This window comes from Equus quagga, chromosome 7 (genome assembly GCF_021613505.1).
Source record: "Equus quagga isolate Etosha38 chromosome 7, UCLA_HA_Equagga_1.0, whole genome shotgun sequence".
Classification (NCBI taxonomy): Eukaryota; Metazoa; Chordata; class Mammalia; order Perissodactyla; family Equidae; genus Equus; species Equus quagga.
The window spans coordinates 8,641,813-8,659,686 of NC_060273.1; the positions used below are offsets into that span (position 1 = coordinate 8,641,813).

Genomic DNA, 17,874 nt, shown 5'->3' on the forward strand with positions numbered 1-17,874 from the left:
TGTGCTGTAAAGATAGCCTTATTTCCACCATCACCCCAAACTTTAAAGGAAGTCTTTATTAAACCAAACGGAAGAACAAGCCCAGCTACATAATTTGCAGGGACCATTGCAAAATGAAAACGTGGGCTGTTTGTTCGAATAGCATTAAGGATTTTAAGACGGTGCTGGCAGATCATTAACCAAGCGTGGGGCCCTTGGCAACCGCAGGTCATTCACCCGGAAGCCGGCCCCTTTAAAGAAGCAGAAGGAGCTGGGGACTGTCCCATGAATTACGGAAGCCGGCCCCTTTAAAGAAGCAGAAGGAGCTGGGGACTGTCCCATGAATTACGAGAGCTCAACGGCTCCCTGGAAAAATGGCCCATTGTCACCTTGATGAGAAATCACGTGACCCACTGCCACTCAAAATGGTAGCATTTTACCCTAGATGATGGGAACATTAGAGTCTGTCGCTCCGGGCAATTTGGTTTTAAACTTTATTTTTCATGTACAGTCTCAGATTATACAAAACATAGAAAATGGACTATTTTAAAGACACATCAAGTAGAAAGCCTCTAACTACCCTAACATCACCTTTGTCCCCAAACCAAGATTCAAACTTAACCTCTCGGCCTTCCCCAAGCGTCTCCCATCGCCACTGCCCCCCAGTACACAAAACTGTCCGATTTGCTGTATTTATTGTAAGTAACGGTTCAACTATTAGCGAGTTTAGTCATTCCCCATCCAGGCAGATTTGAAACGATGCTTCTATCTAAGCTTCTGTGTTTAGTGTGTTTACATACAGGCTTGGGGGTCTGGGTTTCTTCATCATCAATTAATACAGAGCATCCTGGGACCGCAGCCTGTCGATTACATGCACACAGGCGCACAACCTGGAGCCGAGAGTGTGCGGGAGCGGGCAAGCGTCCGATTGTCCTGTGTTCGGGTATCAGTACACACATTCGCGCAGAGCCACAAACCAAGCATTCTCCAAACTCATTGGAACAGAGACCCAAAGGAATTTTAATGCAAATGACAAAACGAGTTAGTCAGTCCTCCATCCACAGCCCCTCAATGCAAGAATTACAGTACTTTATAAAAATGTCCTAAAAGGCGCAAACTACGGTTCCTTCAAATACAGGTGTTACCGGTAAGATATTTGGTCCTGAGATGTGCTTCTTGGATGTCTCGGCTCGTTTTCTTTGTTGTTGCTGCTCTTGAATAACTGACCATAAGCACCAAGCGAGCGCAGCTTCTACCTACGGCTGAGGTCGGATCTTCTCTCCTCACGCCATCACCTCTTCTCGCCTCCCAGCGCATGTCGCACGGCGGGGAAAAGGCAGCTCGCATTTCACAAAACCCTGGCCTCACAGATGGACATAGCCACTGAGTGCTACACAGCAGTGGCAACCAGCCAGGAAAACCCATGGGCTCATTCAGATACTCACATACTCCTGAAGCTTTTTGTGCAGGAAATTCATGCATTGCCTGGGGATTTTCCAGATTGCCCGCTCTAAGGGGTTTTGTTTGTTTCACTGTGGCTCCCAGGAAATTACAGAGAAGCCACCTGGGTAGAAACCTTGGGGGCACCTAGACCCACCTTCCTCCTTGAGGTAGCATCTCATAGCATCCTGCAAACCCCTGGGGTGTGACCCACGCTCCTACCCACAACATGACTAATGACAGTTTTCCCTTGAGGCAGGAGGGGGCAGTTTGTCTTGTCACTGGCCCTGTGTCATCCTGCACTGTGTGGATGGCTTCTTCCTGGGGAGTATGTCTAGATTTGCTTGCCCCTGTCTTTTCAGAGCCCCATACGGTGCCTGGACCATAGAAAGCATTTAACATTCTGCTCAAAATGAACAAACAATGAATGAATGAATGAATGAATGAATGAATGCATAGATGGAGAGAAAACCCAATCTTGCACTAAAGAGCTTTCCACGGTGGCCCTGAAACTACTCAGACCAGACATCTCCCCAGCTCCACTAGAACAGGACTGATGGCACATCATCGAGACACTTAGGTCAAACGCAGCAGCACTTAAATGGCGCGAGCGCTGAGACAGGTGGACAGGCCCCAGCCCTGGCCGGGGCACACCTCCCCAGAAGCCCGCTCGAAATACAGGAGGAAAAGACACTGGGGCACAAAGAGTTTCTCTCAAGGCACTTCCCGGGGTCCCCTGCCTTCCCACACACCTTACAGCGCTTTTTCGCCTAAAGACAAACTCTCTAAAGCCGTATTTCTCCGTATAGTCTCACAATTGCCGGAATGCGCATTCGCCCAGACCCTGGCAAGGCAGAACCGCCCCCCACCACCAGACGGCATTTGTGCCACTAAAGTTTGAGAACCACGGCAATCTGGGGTCCCCCTCATGGCTTCACGTGCTGTCAGGACCCTGGGACCCTCCAAGGAAGTAAGTGTTCTCTGGCTGGAACAAAGACGGGTACGGCCCGATGAATGCCACCTGCACAGGCTAAGTGGCGTGGTATTCAGGCCAATCTAAATGCCTCCAGGAGCCTTTAAAAGTCAGCAGGCGTAAAGCAGGCTCCCTCTCGCCCTGTGGGCTTCTCTTTCGAATCCTTGGTTGTGTTCTTTGCAATTTTGTTTGTAATTAGTTTTCCTAACTGGTTTTTAACCTATCTCCTCTATTAGACTATGAGCCCCATGCGGAGAGAGATGGTCTCGACATGGTTGCCCCTGTGCCTGACGCACAAGATTCCATAATCAATATTGATGACTGAATGAATGAATGGGGGATGGGTCCTCTGAGGCTCTCCAACGGGGATTAGCAGAGGTCAGCCAGCCATGAAGGCAGGGCAGGAAGAGAAGGGAGAGGCCTCTGTGTTAGAGTGGGGCTGTCCAGCCCTGCCCCCAGGGTGTCTGGCTATCGCCTGCCTGGCCTGGGACTGGAGCCTGGGTGGTCCAGATGGAAGCAGCTGTGGAAGACAGTGAAGAACCAAGAGCTGAGGGAGGCCAAGGTTAGGGGGGTCGAGACCCACCCGCCCACCTCGACATGAGATCTTTAACATTTTTGAGGCAGCTCTGCTCGTCCGGTCCTGGGACTGTGCCTTCAATTTTAACACATCTAAGCATAACGGAGGAGCCTGTTAGAAATGCAGGTTCCCGGACCCCGTCCCTGAAGACCTGATTCTGGAGGCCTGGGGAGGGACCCTGAGAGTCTGCATTTTACAAGGCGTTCCGGGGATCACACGTGAGAGTAGGGGGAGCCTGACCTCCAGATCAACCATCACCTCCCCTAAGGCAGCAGGTGATGTTCTTGGGGAACCTGAGGGGCCCTCTCTGAACCCAGCCCGTTACAGGAGGGTTGGATATAGACAGGACACGGGGGGCGAGACCTGTTTCTCACGTGGAACGCGGCTAAACATCTGAGGCTTCATCCCTCACCAGGATCCCCTCACCCCCCCTTCCACCACCAACACGGAGAGACTCAGGAAGGACGGCTGAAGGGAGCGGGGCTTGGTGTGGCCCAAACCTAGGGGAAGATGTCCCCCGAGAGCTGGCTTTCTCGGTCTCTTGTCACATCATATCACATTACGTCCCTGTGGTTACGAAACATCTGGCGGAATAGCTTTGGATCTGAGCACTGCTGGATTTGGGGCTTTGTCGTGTTGAACTCTCGGACGGGCAGGAATTCTGAACTCCAGCCTTCACAGTCCATTCTGTGATCTTAAGAATGCCGAACGCTTCTCTTCTTTTGGCTTTTAAAGGAAACAATACGTTTGCTAGAAAAACCACGGGGAAAAAAAATGATTATATACAAAATGGTTATCTGAGTGTGGATTCTGTACTGCAGCGACAGCGACCTGCCTCCTCGGGTTCTATTTGCGCTTCCTCAATATCAGGTACATGAGGCCGCTGACAAAGGTGAAGGCAAAGGCCACCCACGCCAGGATGAAGGAGTAGCCGTATGTGCCGTCCGAGATCAGCTGATAGAAATTCGCGTTGTCTTTGTGAAGGTCTTCACGCCGGTCTGTGTAGATGGCAGCTGCAATCATGACGCACAGGCCTGTCGGAAGACAGCAAGGATGCAAGTCAACCATGGACCGGTATGTCCGGAGCTGCGGACAAACATCAGCTTTTACTAGCAGTAGGTATTTATTTTATCTATTGGAAAGATTACAGCGAATATTTTGTGGCAGAATATTGCTGCCTGCCCTGTAGCCATTTTGCCTTCCATTCTTGCCAGCTGAACCTAATTTTGTTTGGGCAGCCATCTACCCAGCCCAGAGGATAAGTCATAAAAGGTCTAAGCCATGGGTCGCTGGACAGTTAACAGTTAAGGTTTTGCGAGCCCCATACAGTCTCTGTCACAACTACACAACTCTGCCGTTGTAGCATGAAAGCAGCCACCGACAAGACACTAATGAGTGGGTGGGGCTGTGATGCAGTAAAATTTTATATACTAAAACAGGCAGTGGGCCAGATTTGGCCTCTGGGCCATAGTCTGCCAGCTTCCCTTGGCAATCCTATTCCTGTTTACTTGTTATAGTTTATGGATCTGTATGTGTCCCAGTTCTGGCCACAGAAAATCCTTCAGTGAAAAATATTACTCCCTGAAAAGAGAGAGATGAAGGAGGAGAAAGCATTTTTTTTGTTGCTGTACTTTCCCTTGCTTACTGCTTTAGAGACTGTTAGGTCAGGATGAATGTCTGGAGCTGCGGCAGCCTTTTTGGGGCTACGAGGAGGTCATCACTGACACTCTGAAGATGATAGTGTAGAAGGATAAAAAAAGTACAGGTCTTGATGATGCCACTGAGCTGCCAAACCAACTCTGGCACCTTCCACTTCTAGGGTATTTGCTATGTAAAAAAAAAGTAAAGATCTTTGTGGGGTGAAATCACTGTTAATTGGATTTTCTCTTACTTGCAGCCAAAAGCATCCTAAGTGAATCACCTGGAGTCCCAACATTCATAGACATTAGTGGCCGGATGAGGCTAAGGACCCTGATTTTCCTTGGGGGACCTATTGTCTCTCCTGGCCAGGCGGTTTGGAGGAGACTTTCCATCAAGATGCCTAGCCCTTCTCCGGCTGGGGGCTGAGCTCCTAAGACAATCTCAGCCGATCAGACACTCGCCCCTGGAGACTCGAATCTACAGCAAAGTCACACTGTCCAAGCTCCTCGATTCTGGTGGCATCTTCCTGACGAAACTGCCTGTTGGGTCCTGTTGCCTGGCTTCACTTTCCAAGACCTGGTTTTCAGCTTTTCCTTCAATTCTTACGAGCTACCACAGAATCCCATCTCTTACATACGTTACAGAGTATCTGTCGCTCACACCTGAAAATCCCTGGCTGATGTGGCATCGACACACTGCAGGCTTGGGGCAGATGGGCCAAAGGGGTTGCTGGGGAATTTTCCTACATATATATGAAGGTCATTAGTTTTGACTAACTGGCCGTACAGACAAATAGACAAATGGGGACAATGACAGAAAATAAACTTCGACTGGTAACTCCCCAAGTTCCCTGTCTGTATGCGAGTGACAGGATTCAGCTGCCTTTGATGGGAGAGCAGTGGGGTGTCTGTGCCTCTGACGGGGAGACACAGAGAAAGTACAGGAAGGGGCAGGGTCAACGTCCCTCACCACCTCGCTGGGGCCGTTGGGAAAGTTGGCACCACTTTTGGCCTCTCGGTCTGGGTCACCGCTCCCAAATGCATGGCTCATGGGAAGCACAAATTCCCAGGTCCTAAGCTGGCAGATTCTGGTTCAAAAGGTCAGGATGGGGCTTTGGGGGTTTGCACTTCAGAAAGGTCCCCAGAGGGATTAGATACAGTGGAAGGGGCTTCAAGTTTTTGTCATCAGAAAGCTTTGACTGTTTACTGAGAAACAATGACGAATGACCATGTTGTGGCATAAGGACTCTTCCTCCGATTTCAGCCTAAAATTCAAAAGGAGAAAAAAGTGCTCAGACATCTTTTTTCTCTAAGTTCCTCCAAGATTGCAGCCGGGTCCAGTTCATCTCTTATCTCCAGCAGCCCGCAGAGGCCTGGCCCAAAGTGGGCACTTCTGACACCAACCAGCCTAAAACCTGCTGATGGCTTCTCACCAGCTTCAGACGAAAACCTCCAAATGCTACAAGGCTTACAAGACCCCCAGCTCCCATCATGCTCCCCCATCTCTACGCTGCAGCCCCACTGACCATCTGTCAGTCTCTCCCATCACAAGGCTCCAGTCATGCTGTTCCCTCTGCCTGGCACACTGTTCCCTCCCCTCTGGACGAAGACAGCACATTCGAGACAGCAACTCCTACTCACTCTACATCCCAGCTCAGGCTCCACGTCTTCAGAATGCCTCCCCGGACCCCTAGCTAAACGTAAACCAAACTCCAAAATATAAAGTGTCCAGCCACGGCAGGGCAGCCGACTTCTTTCCAAATCCTCACCTGCCTCCACTCCTCCTGGCTTCTGGCGGGGAGGGAGCGCCTCCTCCAGGAAGCCCGCGGTGTTACTTACATGACATGAGCTGGATGATGGAGGTTAAGACGAATCTCTCTCCCTGCTTGAGGCGGAAGAGCTGCAGCACGAAGATGAGAAAGGCGACGCAGCAGAGAATGGTGGACAGGATCATGGTGGCCTGGACCGCCTGCAGCATGGAGTAACCTGTGGGGAAAGGGCAGGGGCGCACGACTGAGGACCGCGGACCCCCCGGGCCCGGGGCGCACCCGGGACAGCGGCAGCTCCAGGGCGGGGATGACAGGAGGCAGATGGGCGGGGCGTCCGGTGAGCGCAGAGGGCAGCCAGGAGTCCTCCCGACACCCTCCCTCTAGCGTCCATTTGTGCCTTGATGGGACCACCCTCCATGTCCTCATCTGGAAAATGGAGCAAGAGCCACCTGCTCTGCCTTCTTCCTAGGCTGGGACACTGCTCCCGAATGTGTGGCTCATGGTTGGGAGGTTTTTAAAGTACAAACTCTCAGATTCCAGTTCAAGAGGACAGGATGGGATGGGTCGGGATGGGGGGCTGCATGTTAGAAAGATCTGCGGGTGCTTCTCGGGGACTTGGGGCTCTCGGGACTGAGTGGGCTGTGGACGACATAATACCCTCGAAGACAGCAAACCTGGATTGCTGCTTAGGAACAGGGGAAGGGAACTGTTTCAGATGAGCCTCAGAGAGGGGGCAGGAGAGATGGGGGGCGGGCAAGCTGGGGCTCGGTCCAGCGAAGGCTGAGCGGAGAAGGGAGCGGGTCGCGGGTGGAGGGTGCTGCGTGCGGGAGGACCCGGCTGCAGCTCCGCACCGCAGGCGCACGGAAGGGTCAAGGGGCATGGACTGGAGCACCTGCATGGGCCTCAGTTTCCTCCCCCATAAACTGCGGATAGTAACAGCTCCCACCTCATCCGGTGGGGACAGTGGAGTGGATTCATCCATGGCAGGATTTCAGGGGGTGCCGGCAAAAGGGGAGTGCTGTGTGCGGGCCGAATGTTATCACTAGGACGCAGCTGAGGCGGGTGAGGGGACTGCCCCCAAAGCTGCAGAGGAAAATCCAAGGGCAAACTTTTTTTTTTTTTTGCAATTTTGCAATTTTGCCTAAAACTTGCAATGATTAGTAACTATGTACTAAGTGTTTAGAGCGATGGATCTTGGTTCATTCTGGCTGCACATTAGCATCATCCAGAGAGCAGCTGGCCCCCTGCCCCGTTCCTTATGGTGAGTAAAGAAGCCAGGCGGGCACACACACAAATACACACTGTGTGACCCCATTCGCGTGAAGTCCACAACAGGCGAAAGGAAACTCTAGCGACAGAAATCAGGACTGGCTGCCCCAGGGGCAGGGCGTGGTCCGAACCAAGTGGGAAGGGGCCCGAGGGAACTTTCTGGAGTGACGGGAATGTTCCGTCTTGCTTTGGTTGGTGCTCACATGGGCGTATGTGTAACTGTCAAAACTCCTAACACTGAGCCCTTAAGAAGTGTGCATTTCCCTGTTTGTAAATTAGAGTAAATTAAATAGGTCAGAAGCTCTGGTGTTGGGACAAGGCGTGGGGGGAGGGTGAAGTCCCCCAGGGGATTCCAACGTGGGGCCAAGGTTGTGACCCTCTTGCTTAGAGTAGCGCTTCCCAAATTTGCCCAATCTCAAGAATCATCCAGGGGCTTGTTAACAACATAGACTCCTGGGCCTCTCTCCTTGAGATTCCGATACAGTTGTTCTGGGCCGGGCACCAGGAATCTGTATTTTTAGTAAGTACCCCCAGGTGACGGGGCAAATACAGTCATGCGCCACATAATGATGTTTTGGACAAAGATGGACTGCACATACAATGGTCGTCCCATAAGATGAGTACCATCGAGCCTAGGCGTGCAGTAGGCTACCCCACGTAGGTGTGTGTAAGTGTGCTCTGTGATGTTCACACAACCATGAAATCGACTAATGCTGCATTTCTCAGAACGTATCCCCATCGTTAAGCAGCGTATAACTGGATGGAAAACATGTCTGCTGTGGACTGAATGTGTCCCCAGGCCCCAAAATTCATATGTTGACATCCTAACCCCCAAGGTGGGGGTGTTTTTGGAGGTGATTAGGTCATGAGGGTGGAGCCCTTGGGAACAGGATTAGTGCCCTTATGAAAGACACATGACAGCTTGCTCTCGCCCGCCGCGCTCCGCCACGTGAGGACACAGCGAGGACACAGCGAGAGCGCTGCCTGCAGACCAGGACGAGTCCTCACCAGGATCTGCAGGCACCCTGCGAGAAATAAATGTCAGCGGTTTAAGCCACCCAGTGCATGGCATTCTGTCACGGCCTTCCCTAGAGACAACGGCTTTAGGAGGAAGACGGATGCGCGTTTTTAGAACAGGGTTTCGCATAGTTGGGGGCGGGTGCGGACGTGCCACGGGTGCCCATGAGGCTGATGGAGGTGGAACCCATTGGGGCGCCGAACCAGAAAACCCGCCTCCTGAGAGGGAGGCTCAGTCTGCTCCTGTTTCAGGCTGTCTCAGGACCTGGAGGAGGAGTTCTCCACGGGGCTCTTCAGCACTTCTGCAACACCTGCTCACACCTGGGTTTGGGCTGTTGTTTTGTTTTTTAATAAGGAAAGAACCAGAAGCGGGCTTAGGGCCTTCAGGGGGCAAGTGCATCTGGTCAGAATTAATAACATTGTTCGGTTTTCAATGTATCATTTTTTTAAAACTTTTCTTTCTTTTATGAGACAAGTGATATCAGTTTATCTTTTATGAAAGGGAGAGAAAGTTCCCCCGAAAATAAATTTACGTGAGGAAAAAGTGAACTGTTTTTAAGTAGGGTTGGAAGGTTTTTCTGTAAAGGCCAGACAGGAAATATTTGAGGCTCGGTGGCCCTACAGTGCCTTATTGCATGTCTTCTTGGTGTTGGGTTCTGTGGTTTGTTTTTTTTTACAGCTCTTTATAAAGGTAAAAACCATTCTCAGCTCCTTGGACTAAATTTGGCTGGTAGCTTGCCGACCTCTGTCACTTTAAAGAAAAAGAACAGGTGAATGATCACACACAGAGGATGTGGGACGCAAACCATAGAGGCCTGGAAACATTGCCACCAGCACAGCAAGCTCTCCAGCTTCCCACGCACATGGTGGCAGTTGGGGGTCGCTGGGCAGGGAGAACGGCTGTTTCCAGGGTCATGGGGCACTGTGGCGGTCGAAGAGACCCGAGATGGGCAGTGGCACAGTTGCAGTATGGGGCAGAGAGCACAAGTTTCAGAAGTAGTCACTGCTAGATCGGAATCCTGGCTCCATCATTTGCTCCTGGCTGTGTGGCCTTGGGTTTCTGCTCTGTGCCTCAGTTTCCCCATCTTAAAACAGGCCACTGGTCCCTGTCTGATAGGGCTCTGAGATCACTTATGTAAAGGCCTCAGCCCACGACTTGCAGTAAACCTTCAGGAATCGATGCCTTCCATTGGTATTTTGCCGCTGTCATTACGAATGTTGAGGTTGCCACTAGGGAATGGGGAGACTTTGGGCCCAGCGAGCAGGGTCCCTTGCTCCCTGACGTGGATTGCCAGATTCAGCAAACAAACAAAAACAAACACAAAAATGAGATGCCCATTAAATGGGAACAGCAGATAAACCAGAAATAACATTTTAGGATAAGTATGTCACGTCGTATTTGGGACACGCTTGCCCTAAGCGATGCGTGGTCTGTCTGAGACATCCAGTGGAAGCGGGCCTCTCGTATTTTATCAGGCTTCGGCTCCCACAGAGCCTCTGCCATCAGTTCCGCAACCGAAAACAACCACTCGATCCACAGCGAAGGAGAGCGGGCAGCACGTTTTTAAGTGGGGTTTTCTGCACTGACAAAGCATTTTTGTGTACTTCAGCCCGTGCGCAGAGGCAGCACGGCGGGTCCGCCGCCTCCAGCTCCATTTTACGGCTGGGGATACTAAGACTCCGAGGGCTCAAACGACCCGCCCAAAGTGAGGTCACATATAGGGCCGGCTCTTGGATTTCTGCCACAGCAGGCTGCCGAGATGCGGGATGTGACCCAAATATAAACTCTAGTCTCGGAGCCTACTTAGAGGCAAGACTTGGACAAAAGAGGAGCAGAGAGAAGATTCTAGAAGAGGGCTGAAGCTGAGAAAGGGTGAGGAAGGGAAACTCTGCTTGGCCAAGAAACAGAGAAGAGAAGGGTGGGGCCCAACTTTGGTGGGGTTGGTGCTCCCCCCGCCCCGGCTTCTGGCCTCTCCATACCCTTCCTGTCTCCAGCTTATGTGTCCCCTGCACCAGCACGCACCAGGCACTCAGCCAGGCCCGCCTCAGTGTGCTGGGAGTGAGGAGGGGTGAGGAATCAGAGAGTCAGGACGTCTTTCTCCCGAGCATCCTTTTTTCACTCAGTGCTTCTCAGCCAGCTTCACACTCACCCTTAAACGTGTCATTGATTTCTGTACAATTCGTGTTGTTGATGCACACTCTCCAGATGTCTGCAAAGAACTCTTCTCCTACCCACCAGGCCTGGAGGACAAAACGGAAACACAGGGAAAGGCTGCGTGTTAACGATGAAAACGCTGACTCCTAATTAGGGCTGCGGCACGCAGTAAAGAAGTACTTGCGACGAGCGCTTCTCCATCGGCAGCGTGCACGCGCATCCCCTGGGGATTCGAGAGGTCTGGGGCGGGGCCTGGGATTCTGCATTCCCCTCAGGCCCCCAGGTGATGCCGAAGCTGCTGGTCTGCTGCAAGGAAAGAGAAGGTCCAGCCCTCACCGGGCGTGGGAGAGGAGATGAGGCTCCGTGGCGGCAACAAGAGCAGACGGCGGTAAGTTTCGCAAGAACTACAGGGGAATGTCAGGGGGCAGTGGAAGAGGATGAAATCTAGGGAAAAGGCGGTGTGGGTGAAATGATCAGATTTCAGGGCTTTTTTTGCCCCTAACGTCTGTCTATCCCCTTCTCCTGTCTTCCATCCAGATGCTTTCGTTTCTCTCTGCTTCTGCTGCTCTCTGCCCCGAGATGGCCCTCCTTCCGCTTTCCATCCACCCAAAGACTGGAATCTCCCCCACCCATCCGTGCCAGCAACGAACGTTCGCTGAGCTCCCACTACGTGCCCAGCTACAGCGCCAAGCACAACTCCTAACTCACAATGAATACCACGACGCCCTGACTGGCAAAAACGCCCATCTGGGTCTTCTCAGTAAGTGCCACAGTCAAAGAAATACCCAGGGGTCCAACATGGGATCAACTGGACTGTGGCTGATGGCTTTTGTGTCCCTGATGTCTGTCTATCCCTTTCACTATGTCTGGGACCTTTTGAGAATCCCAAAGGATTCGATGCAAGAAATAGAAAAAGGAGATTTTAAAAGCACATTCAATACCATTTATTTCACAGAGCACGGGCCCTTTGGATAATGATTGGTCCAAATATTTAACCCACAGCATCAATGGGATCCCTGCCCTGGCCACTCACAGCAGCTCTTCGAGAACCTCCAGGAACCCAAACCCGACCACTGGACTCATCGCCCCTTACAGGTTCTAGGCTCGGAAGCCTCTGGAAGGGTTCCAATGCCAGCTCTGCCACTTGTTGCCGTGTAAACTCCAGTGGGCGTCCGACCTGCTCGGAGGGTCAGCGCCCTCGTCATAAAACAGTGGCAGGAGAGGACCCATCTCGCAGATGTGAGGGAGAATCCAATGAGGTGCTGCACATAAAGGGCCTTGCACAGGACCTGGCCAGGGTAAGCACTCTAGGCGACATGTGTCACGACGGCCTATTATCATTATGATGCCTCGTCAACAGGAGTCTACGTGTAGGCAGAACCGGTGGCCACATATAGGGTGCACTTTTTGGCTTTCTGGGCAGCGTTTCTGACTCTAAATGTCCCTGCAGTCTGCAATTATCAGGATTGAAGCCAGGGCTTCGGATCAGGGTACAGGGCATAGACGATCCCTAGTAAATAGCTTTAATTCCTGCTAGGATGGATATTAATCCATGCCAACAGCTCATTGACCCTCCATGGGACACTTGGCAGTGTCTGAAGACATTTTTGGTTGTCACAACTAGGGGTGGGAGTGCTGCTGGCATCCAGTGGGTGGAGACCAAGGATGCTGCTAAACATCCTACCGTGCACAGGATGGCTCCTGCAAGAGTGATCCAGCCCAAAATGACAACAGTGCCAAGGTTGAGGGACTGACCTGAGGAAGCCTGAATTTAAGCCGCATCCTGAAAGGGCTCCCAACACCCAAGACATTACGCCAGGCTCTGTGGGGGACTCAGAGATGAGAGGACCAAGGTCAATGGCCATCCAGACCTAAACATGGGATGCTCCGAACCCCCACACTTGGGCCAAGAGTCCTCAGGCCCGGGCTGAGACGGGCATGCCTTGGTAGGGAGGACCTCCCCAAATTATAATCACCCTGGGGGTTTCTCAATCCTGCTTCTATGGACTCTAGGATCCAGGGCTTCTGGGATGGCCCAAAGAAAAGGGAACTTACATTGTCGATGGTGGCGACGAAAAGCAATGCGGCAGAGGTGATGTGGAAGATGATGATGAAAGCCAGAAGCACCAACATTTTCACAGGGCACTGCGGGGCGAGGGGTCGCGTTCAAAGCCCGGAGAGAGAGATGCGCTAAAGAGAGAGAGAGAGAAATTTAAACTTCTCAAAGACAAAGCAAAAGTAAAATGAAAAACAAGGAACTTTTAATGGGGTTTTAGAAAATCGAAAACAGCTCTTCTCATCTTCCCTCGCCTGGAGACTTTACTGGGCAAAGTCTGGCAGGAGGAACTGTTCCATGTTGCATCCAGACACCAACAATTCCTTGTGGAGGAGGAAGGGTGAGGACCAATGAAAATCCCTAATTCAGAAAAGCGTCACACCTCTTGGAAGCAGCACAGGGCAGGCACCAGGCCAGGAAGGAGTAGCTCTGTGTGAGCTACAATGCTACTCTCGATCCCCACCCCTCCAGGCGATGCCGTGGGAATTTCACGGAATCAGAGGATGCTCACCCTCCGAGCATTCATTATCACAGTCCCTGCTGCGTAACAAGGCAAACTGATCCCAGTACAAAAATGTCTCCTAATGATCTGACCATTTATAAAATTAATCCCCACTCAAACACCCCTCCCGTTAATAAGCATCCCCATTCAAACAACATCTGGCCAAAAATTCAAACACAATGTGTGGCGGACCATCACCACTTCATTTTCCTCTCTCTGGGCATGGGAAGACTACATTTCCCAGCCTCCCTTGCTGTTAGTTTGCATCCTTGTGACTAATTCTGGCCAATGAGCTGTAAGCAAAGCTGGCGTGTATCATTTCCGGGCTGAAGAGCAGGTGTGAGTTCTCCATGCTCCCTCCCCTGGTGAAGTAGCTGGGATGGTCCAGCCATGATACATTGAAGCCTCACACTTTGGACAGATACTGTGATTTAGAAATAAGCTTTTGGATATTAAACCACTGAAATTTCAGAGTGAATTTTTCACTATGGCCGGAGAGTTTGAATAACATACAACAGGAAGTGACTGCAAAGTGAAATTGGAAATCTTGCACAAGAACTAGGGTTGTCCCAAGGTAATGAAAGTGGTACTGGATGAAAGTGATACTCCAAAGGCACCAAAGACATCAGTACATGAGAACTTGTCCTCTCTGATCATGCTCTGACCGTGCAGTCACTCATGGGACTCATTATTGGGGCTCATAGTACTGATCGAGGCCTCCGGATTCACACAGGGGCCACTCCTCGAGACTCATGACTCACTAACCGCGAGCCCGGAGCTGTGTGGCTGCAGAGCTCAGCCTGGGTGGTCCCAGCTGTGATTCTGTGCATCGTCACTTGGAGGAACCCAATGAACCAGCTCAGAGATTCTTTCAATTCTTTTAAAAAGGACAAATCCCCCTTTGTTTAGGCCTGCGTCATTTTTAGCTGCCATCATACATACACTGCCTCCAAAGAGATGTGTTTCAGACCCTTGGGGAAAAAAAGGCTCATGTACCACACAGAATGCCACATTACTTTACTATCAGCTGGAAGGCCAAAAATGCCAATCTCATCAGGCGGGGTAAACATAAACTCCAGGTTTCATGTATTATCATATATGATAATGGCTTCAGATATTGTCCAGCTCAGATGACACAAATGCAAATGGACAGACAACTAAAACTTTCTAGAAAAGGAAAAAGAAACTCAGCCTTTCACAAAGTGTGGAACTCAAATGTTATAGGCGTGATTTTGGATGGTGCATTGATAGGGCATTAAATAACACCGAAGAAAGTCCTCTCTAATCCTTCTGAGTCCACCAAGGAAAAAGATCCAGGTTGTGCTAGGCTGTCTAACAGGTGCCAATTTTGTTTTATTGCAGTCATAATAGTTTATAACATTGTGAAATTTCAGTTGCCCATTATTATTTGTTGGTCACCATATAAATGTGCCCCTTCACCCCTTGTGCCCACACCCTAATCCCTTCCCTTCTGGTAACCATTAAACGGTTCTCTTTGTCTGTATGTTACTTTATCTTTCAAATGTGAGTGAAATCATACAGCGTTTGTCTTTCTCTGTCTGGCTTATTTCGCTTAACATAGTACCCTCAAGGTCCATCCATGTTGTTGCAAATGGGACAATTTTGTCTTTTTATGGCTGAGTAGTATTCCATTGTATATATCTACCACGTCTTCTTTACCCAATCATCAGTGGATGGGCACTTGGGTTACTTCCACATCTTGCCTGTTGTAAATAATGCTGCAATGAACATAGGCGTGCATAAGTCTCTGAATTGTTGATTTCAAGTTCTTTAGATAAATACCCAGTAGTGGGATGGCTGGGTCATATGGTAGTTCCATTTTTAATTTTTTGAGGAATCTCCACACTGTTTTCCATGGTGGCTGCACCAGTTTGCATTCCCTCCAGTGGTGTATGAGGGTTCCCTTTTCTCCATACCCTTTCCAACATTTGTTATTTTTTGTCTTGGTGATGATAGCCATTCTAATGGGTGTAAGGTGATATCTTAGTGTGGATTTAATTTGCATTTCCCTGATGATTAGTGATGTTGAGCATCTTTTCATGTGCCTATTGGCCACCTGTATATCTTCTTTGGAAAAATGTCTGTTCATCTCCTCTGCCCATTTTTTGATCGGGTTGTTTGTTCTTTTGTTGTTCAGTTGTGTGAGTTCTCTATGTATTTTGGAAATTAACCCCTTGTCGGATATATGATTTGTAAATGTTTTCTCCCAGTTGGTGGGTTGTCTTTTCATTTTGTTCCCAGTTTCCTTTGCCTTGCAGAAGCTCTTTAGTCTGATGAAGTCTCACTTCTTTATTTTTTCTTTTATTTCCCTTGTCTGAGTAGACATGGTATTCAAAAAGATCCTTCTAAGACTGACGTCAAAGAGTGTACTCCCTTTGTTTTTCTCTAGGAGTGTTATGGTATCAGGTCTTCCCTTCAAGTCTTTGATCCATTTGGAGTTAGTTTTTGTGTATGGTAAAAGATAATGGTTTACTTTCATCCTTTTTGCATGTGGCTGTCCAGTTTTCCCAACACCATTTGTTGAAGAGACTTTCCTTTCTCCATTGTATGTTCTTGGCTCCTTCGTCGAAGATCAGCTCTCTGTAGATGTGTGGTTTTGTTTCTGGGCTTTCAATTCTGTTCCATTGAACTGTGTGCCTGTTTTTGTACCAGTACCATGCTGTTTTGATTATTACAGCTTTGTAGTATATTATGAAGTCAGGGATTGTGATGCCTCCAGCTTTGCTCAGGATTGCTTTAGCTATTCGGGATCTTTTGTTGTCACATATGAATTTTAGGATTCTTTGTTCTATTTCCGTGAAGATGCCATTGGGATTCTGATCGGGATTGCACTGAATCTGTAGATTGCTTTAGGTAGTATGGACATTTTAACTATATTTATTCTTCCAATCCATGTGCATGGGATATCTTTCCATTTCTTTATGTCATCATCGATTTCTTTCAAAGATACATTATTGTTTTCATTATATAGGTCTTTCACCTCCTTGGTTAAATTTATTCCTAGATATTTTACTCTTTTTGTTTCAGTTGTAAATGGGATTGTATTCTTGACTTCTCTTTCTGTTAGTTCATTATTAGAGTATAGAAATGCAACTGATTTTTCTAAGTTTATTTTGTACCCTGCAACTTTGCTGTAGTTGTCGATTATTTCTAATAGTTTTCTAATGGATTCCTTAGGGTTTTTTATATATAAAATCATGTCGTCTGCAAACAGTGGGAGTTTCACTTCTTCACTGCCTAATTAGACTCCTTTTATTTCTTTTTCTTACCTAATTGCTCTGGCCAAAACCTCCAGTATTATGTTGAATAAGAGTGGCAAGTGGGCACCTTTGTCTTGTTCCTGTTCTCAGAGGGATGGCTTTCAGTTTTTCCCCACTGAGTAGGATGTTGGCTGTGGATTTGTCATATATGGCCCTTATCCTGTTGAGGTACTGTGCTTCTATACCCATTTTATTAAGAGTTTTTATCATAAATGGATGTTGGATCTTGTCAAATGCTTTCTCTGCATCTATTGAGATGATCATGTGGTTTTTACTCCTCATTTTGTTAATGTGTTGTATCACACTGACTGACTTGCGGATGTTGAACCATCCCTGTGTCCCTGGTAAAAATTCCACTTGATCATGGTGTATGATCTTTTTAATCTATTGCTGTATTCGGTTTGCCGATATTTTCTTCAGGATTTTTGCATCTATGTTCCTCAGCGATATTGGCCTGTAATTTTCCTTTTTGTGTTGTCCTTGTCTGGCTTTGGTATCAGGGTGATGTTGACCTCATAGAATGTGTTAGAAGGGTTCCATCTTCCTCAGTTCTTTGGAATAGTTTGAGAAGGATAGGTATTAAATCTTCTTTGAAGGTTTGGTAGAATTCTCCAGAGAAGCCATCTGGTCCTGGACTTTTATTTTGAGGGAGGTTTCTGATTATCATTTCAGTCTCTTTACTTGTGATTGGTCTATTCAGATTCTCTATTTCTTCTTGGTTCAGTTTTGGGAGGTTGTATGAGTCTAAGAATTTATCCATTGCTTCTAGATTATCCAATTTGTTAGCATATAGTTTTTCACGGTATTCCCTTATAATCCTTTGCATTTCTGTGGTATCCATTGTACTTTCTCCTCTTTCATTTCTAATTTTATTTATTTGAGCCTTCTCTCTTTTTTTCTTAGTGAGTCTGGCTAAGGGTTTGTCAGTTTTGTTTATCTTCTCAAAGAACCAGATCTTTGTTTCATTGATCCTTTCTACTGTCTTGTTGTTGTTTCAATTTCATTTATTTCTGCTCTAGTTTTTATTATTTCCCTCCTTCTGCTGACTTTGGGCTTTGTTTGTTCTTCTTTTTCTAATTCTGTTAGGTGTAGTTTAAGATTGCTTATTTGAGATTTTTCTTGTTTGTTAAGGTGGGCCTGTATTGCTATGAATTTACCTCTTAGGACCACTTTTGCTGCATCCTGTATGAGTTGGTATGGTGTATTTTCATTCTTA

At 48.7% G+C, this 17,874-nt stretch overlaps 1 protein-coding gene across 2 annotated transcripts in view; it reads right to left on the minus strand.

Moving 5' to 3' along the window:
* Positions 1–459: 459 nt before the first annotated feature.
* EMP2 (epithelial membrane protein 2) overlaps positions 460–17,874 on the minus strand; it is a 41,180-nt gene continuing 23,765 nt past the window's right edge. For both annotated transcript variants that reach the window (XM_046665211.1, XM_046665212.1), the window contains exons 2-5: positions 12,875–13,009; positions 10,815–10,905; positions 6,449–6,595; positions 460–4,003 (exon numbers count right to left, since the gene is read on the minus strand). In XM_046665211.1, coding sequence (XP_046521167.1) covers positions 3,816–4,003; positions 6,449–6,595; positions 10,815–10,905; positions 12,875–12,952 — 504 coding nt within the window. In that variant the 5' untranslated portion in view covers positions 12,953–13,009 and the 3' untranslated portion in view covers positions 460–3,815. The remainder of the gene's footprint in view (positions 4,004–6,448; positions 6,596–10,814; positions 10,906–12,874; positions 13,010–17,874) is intronic.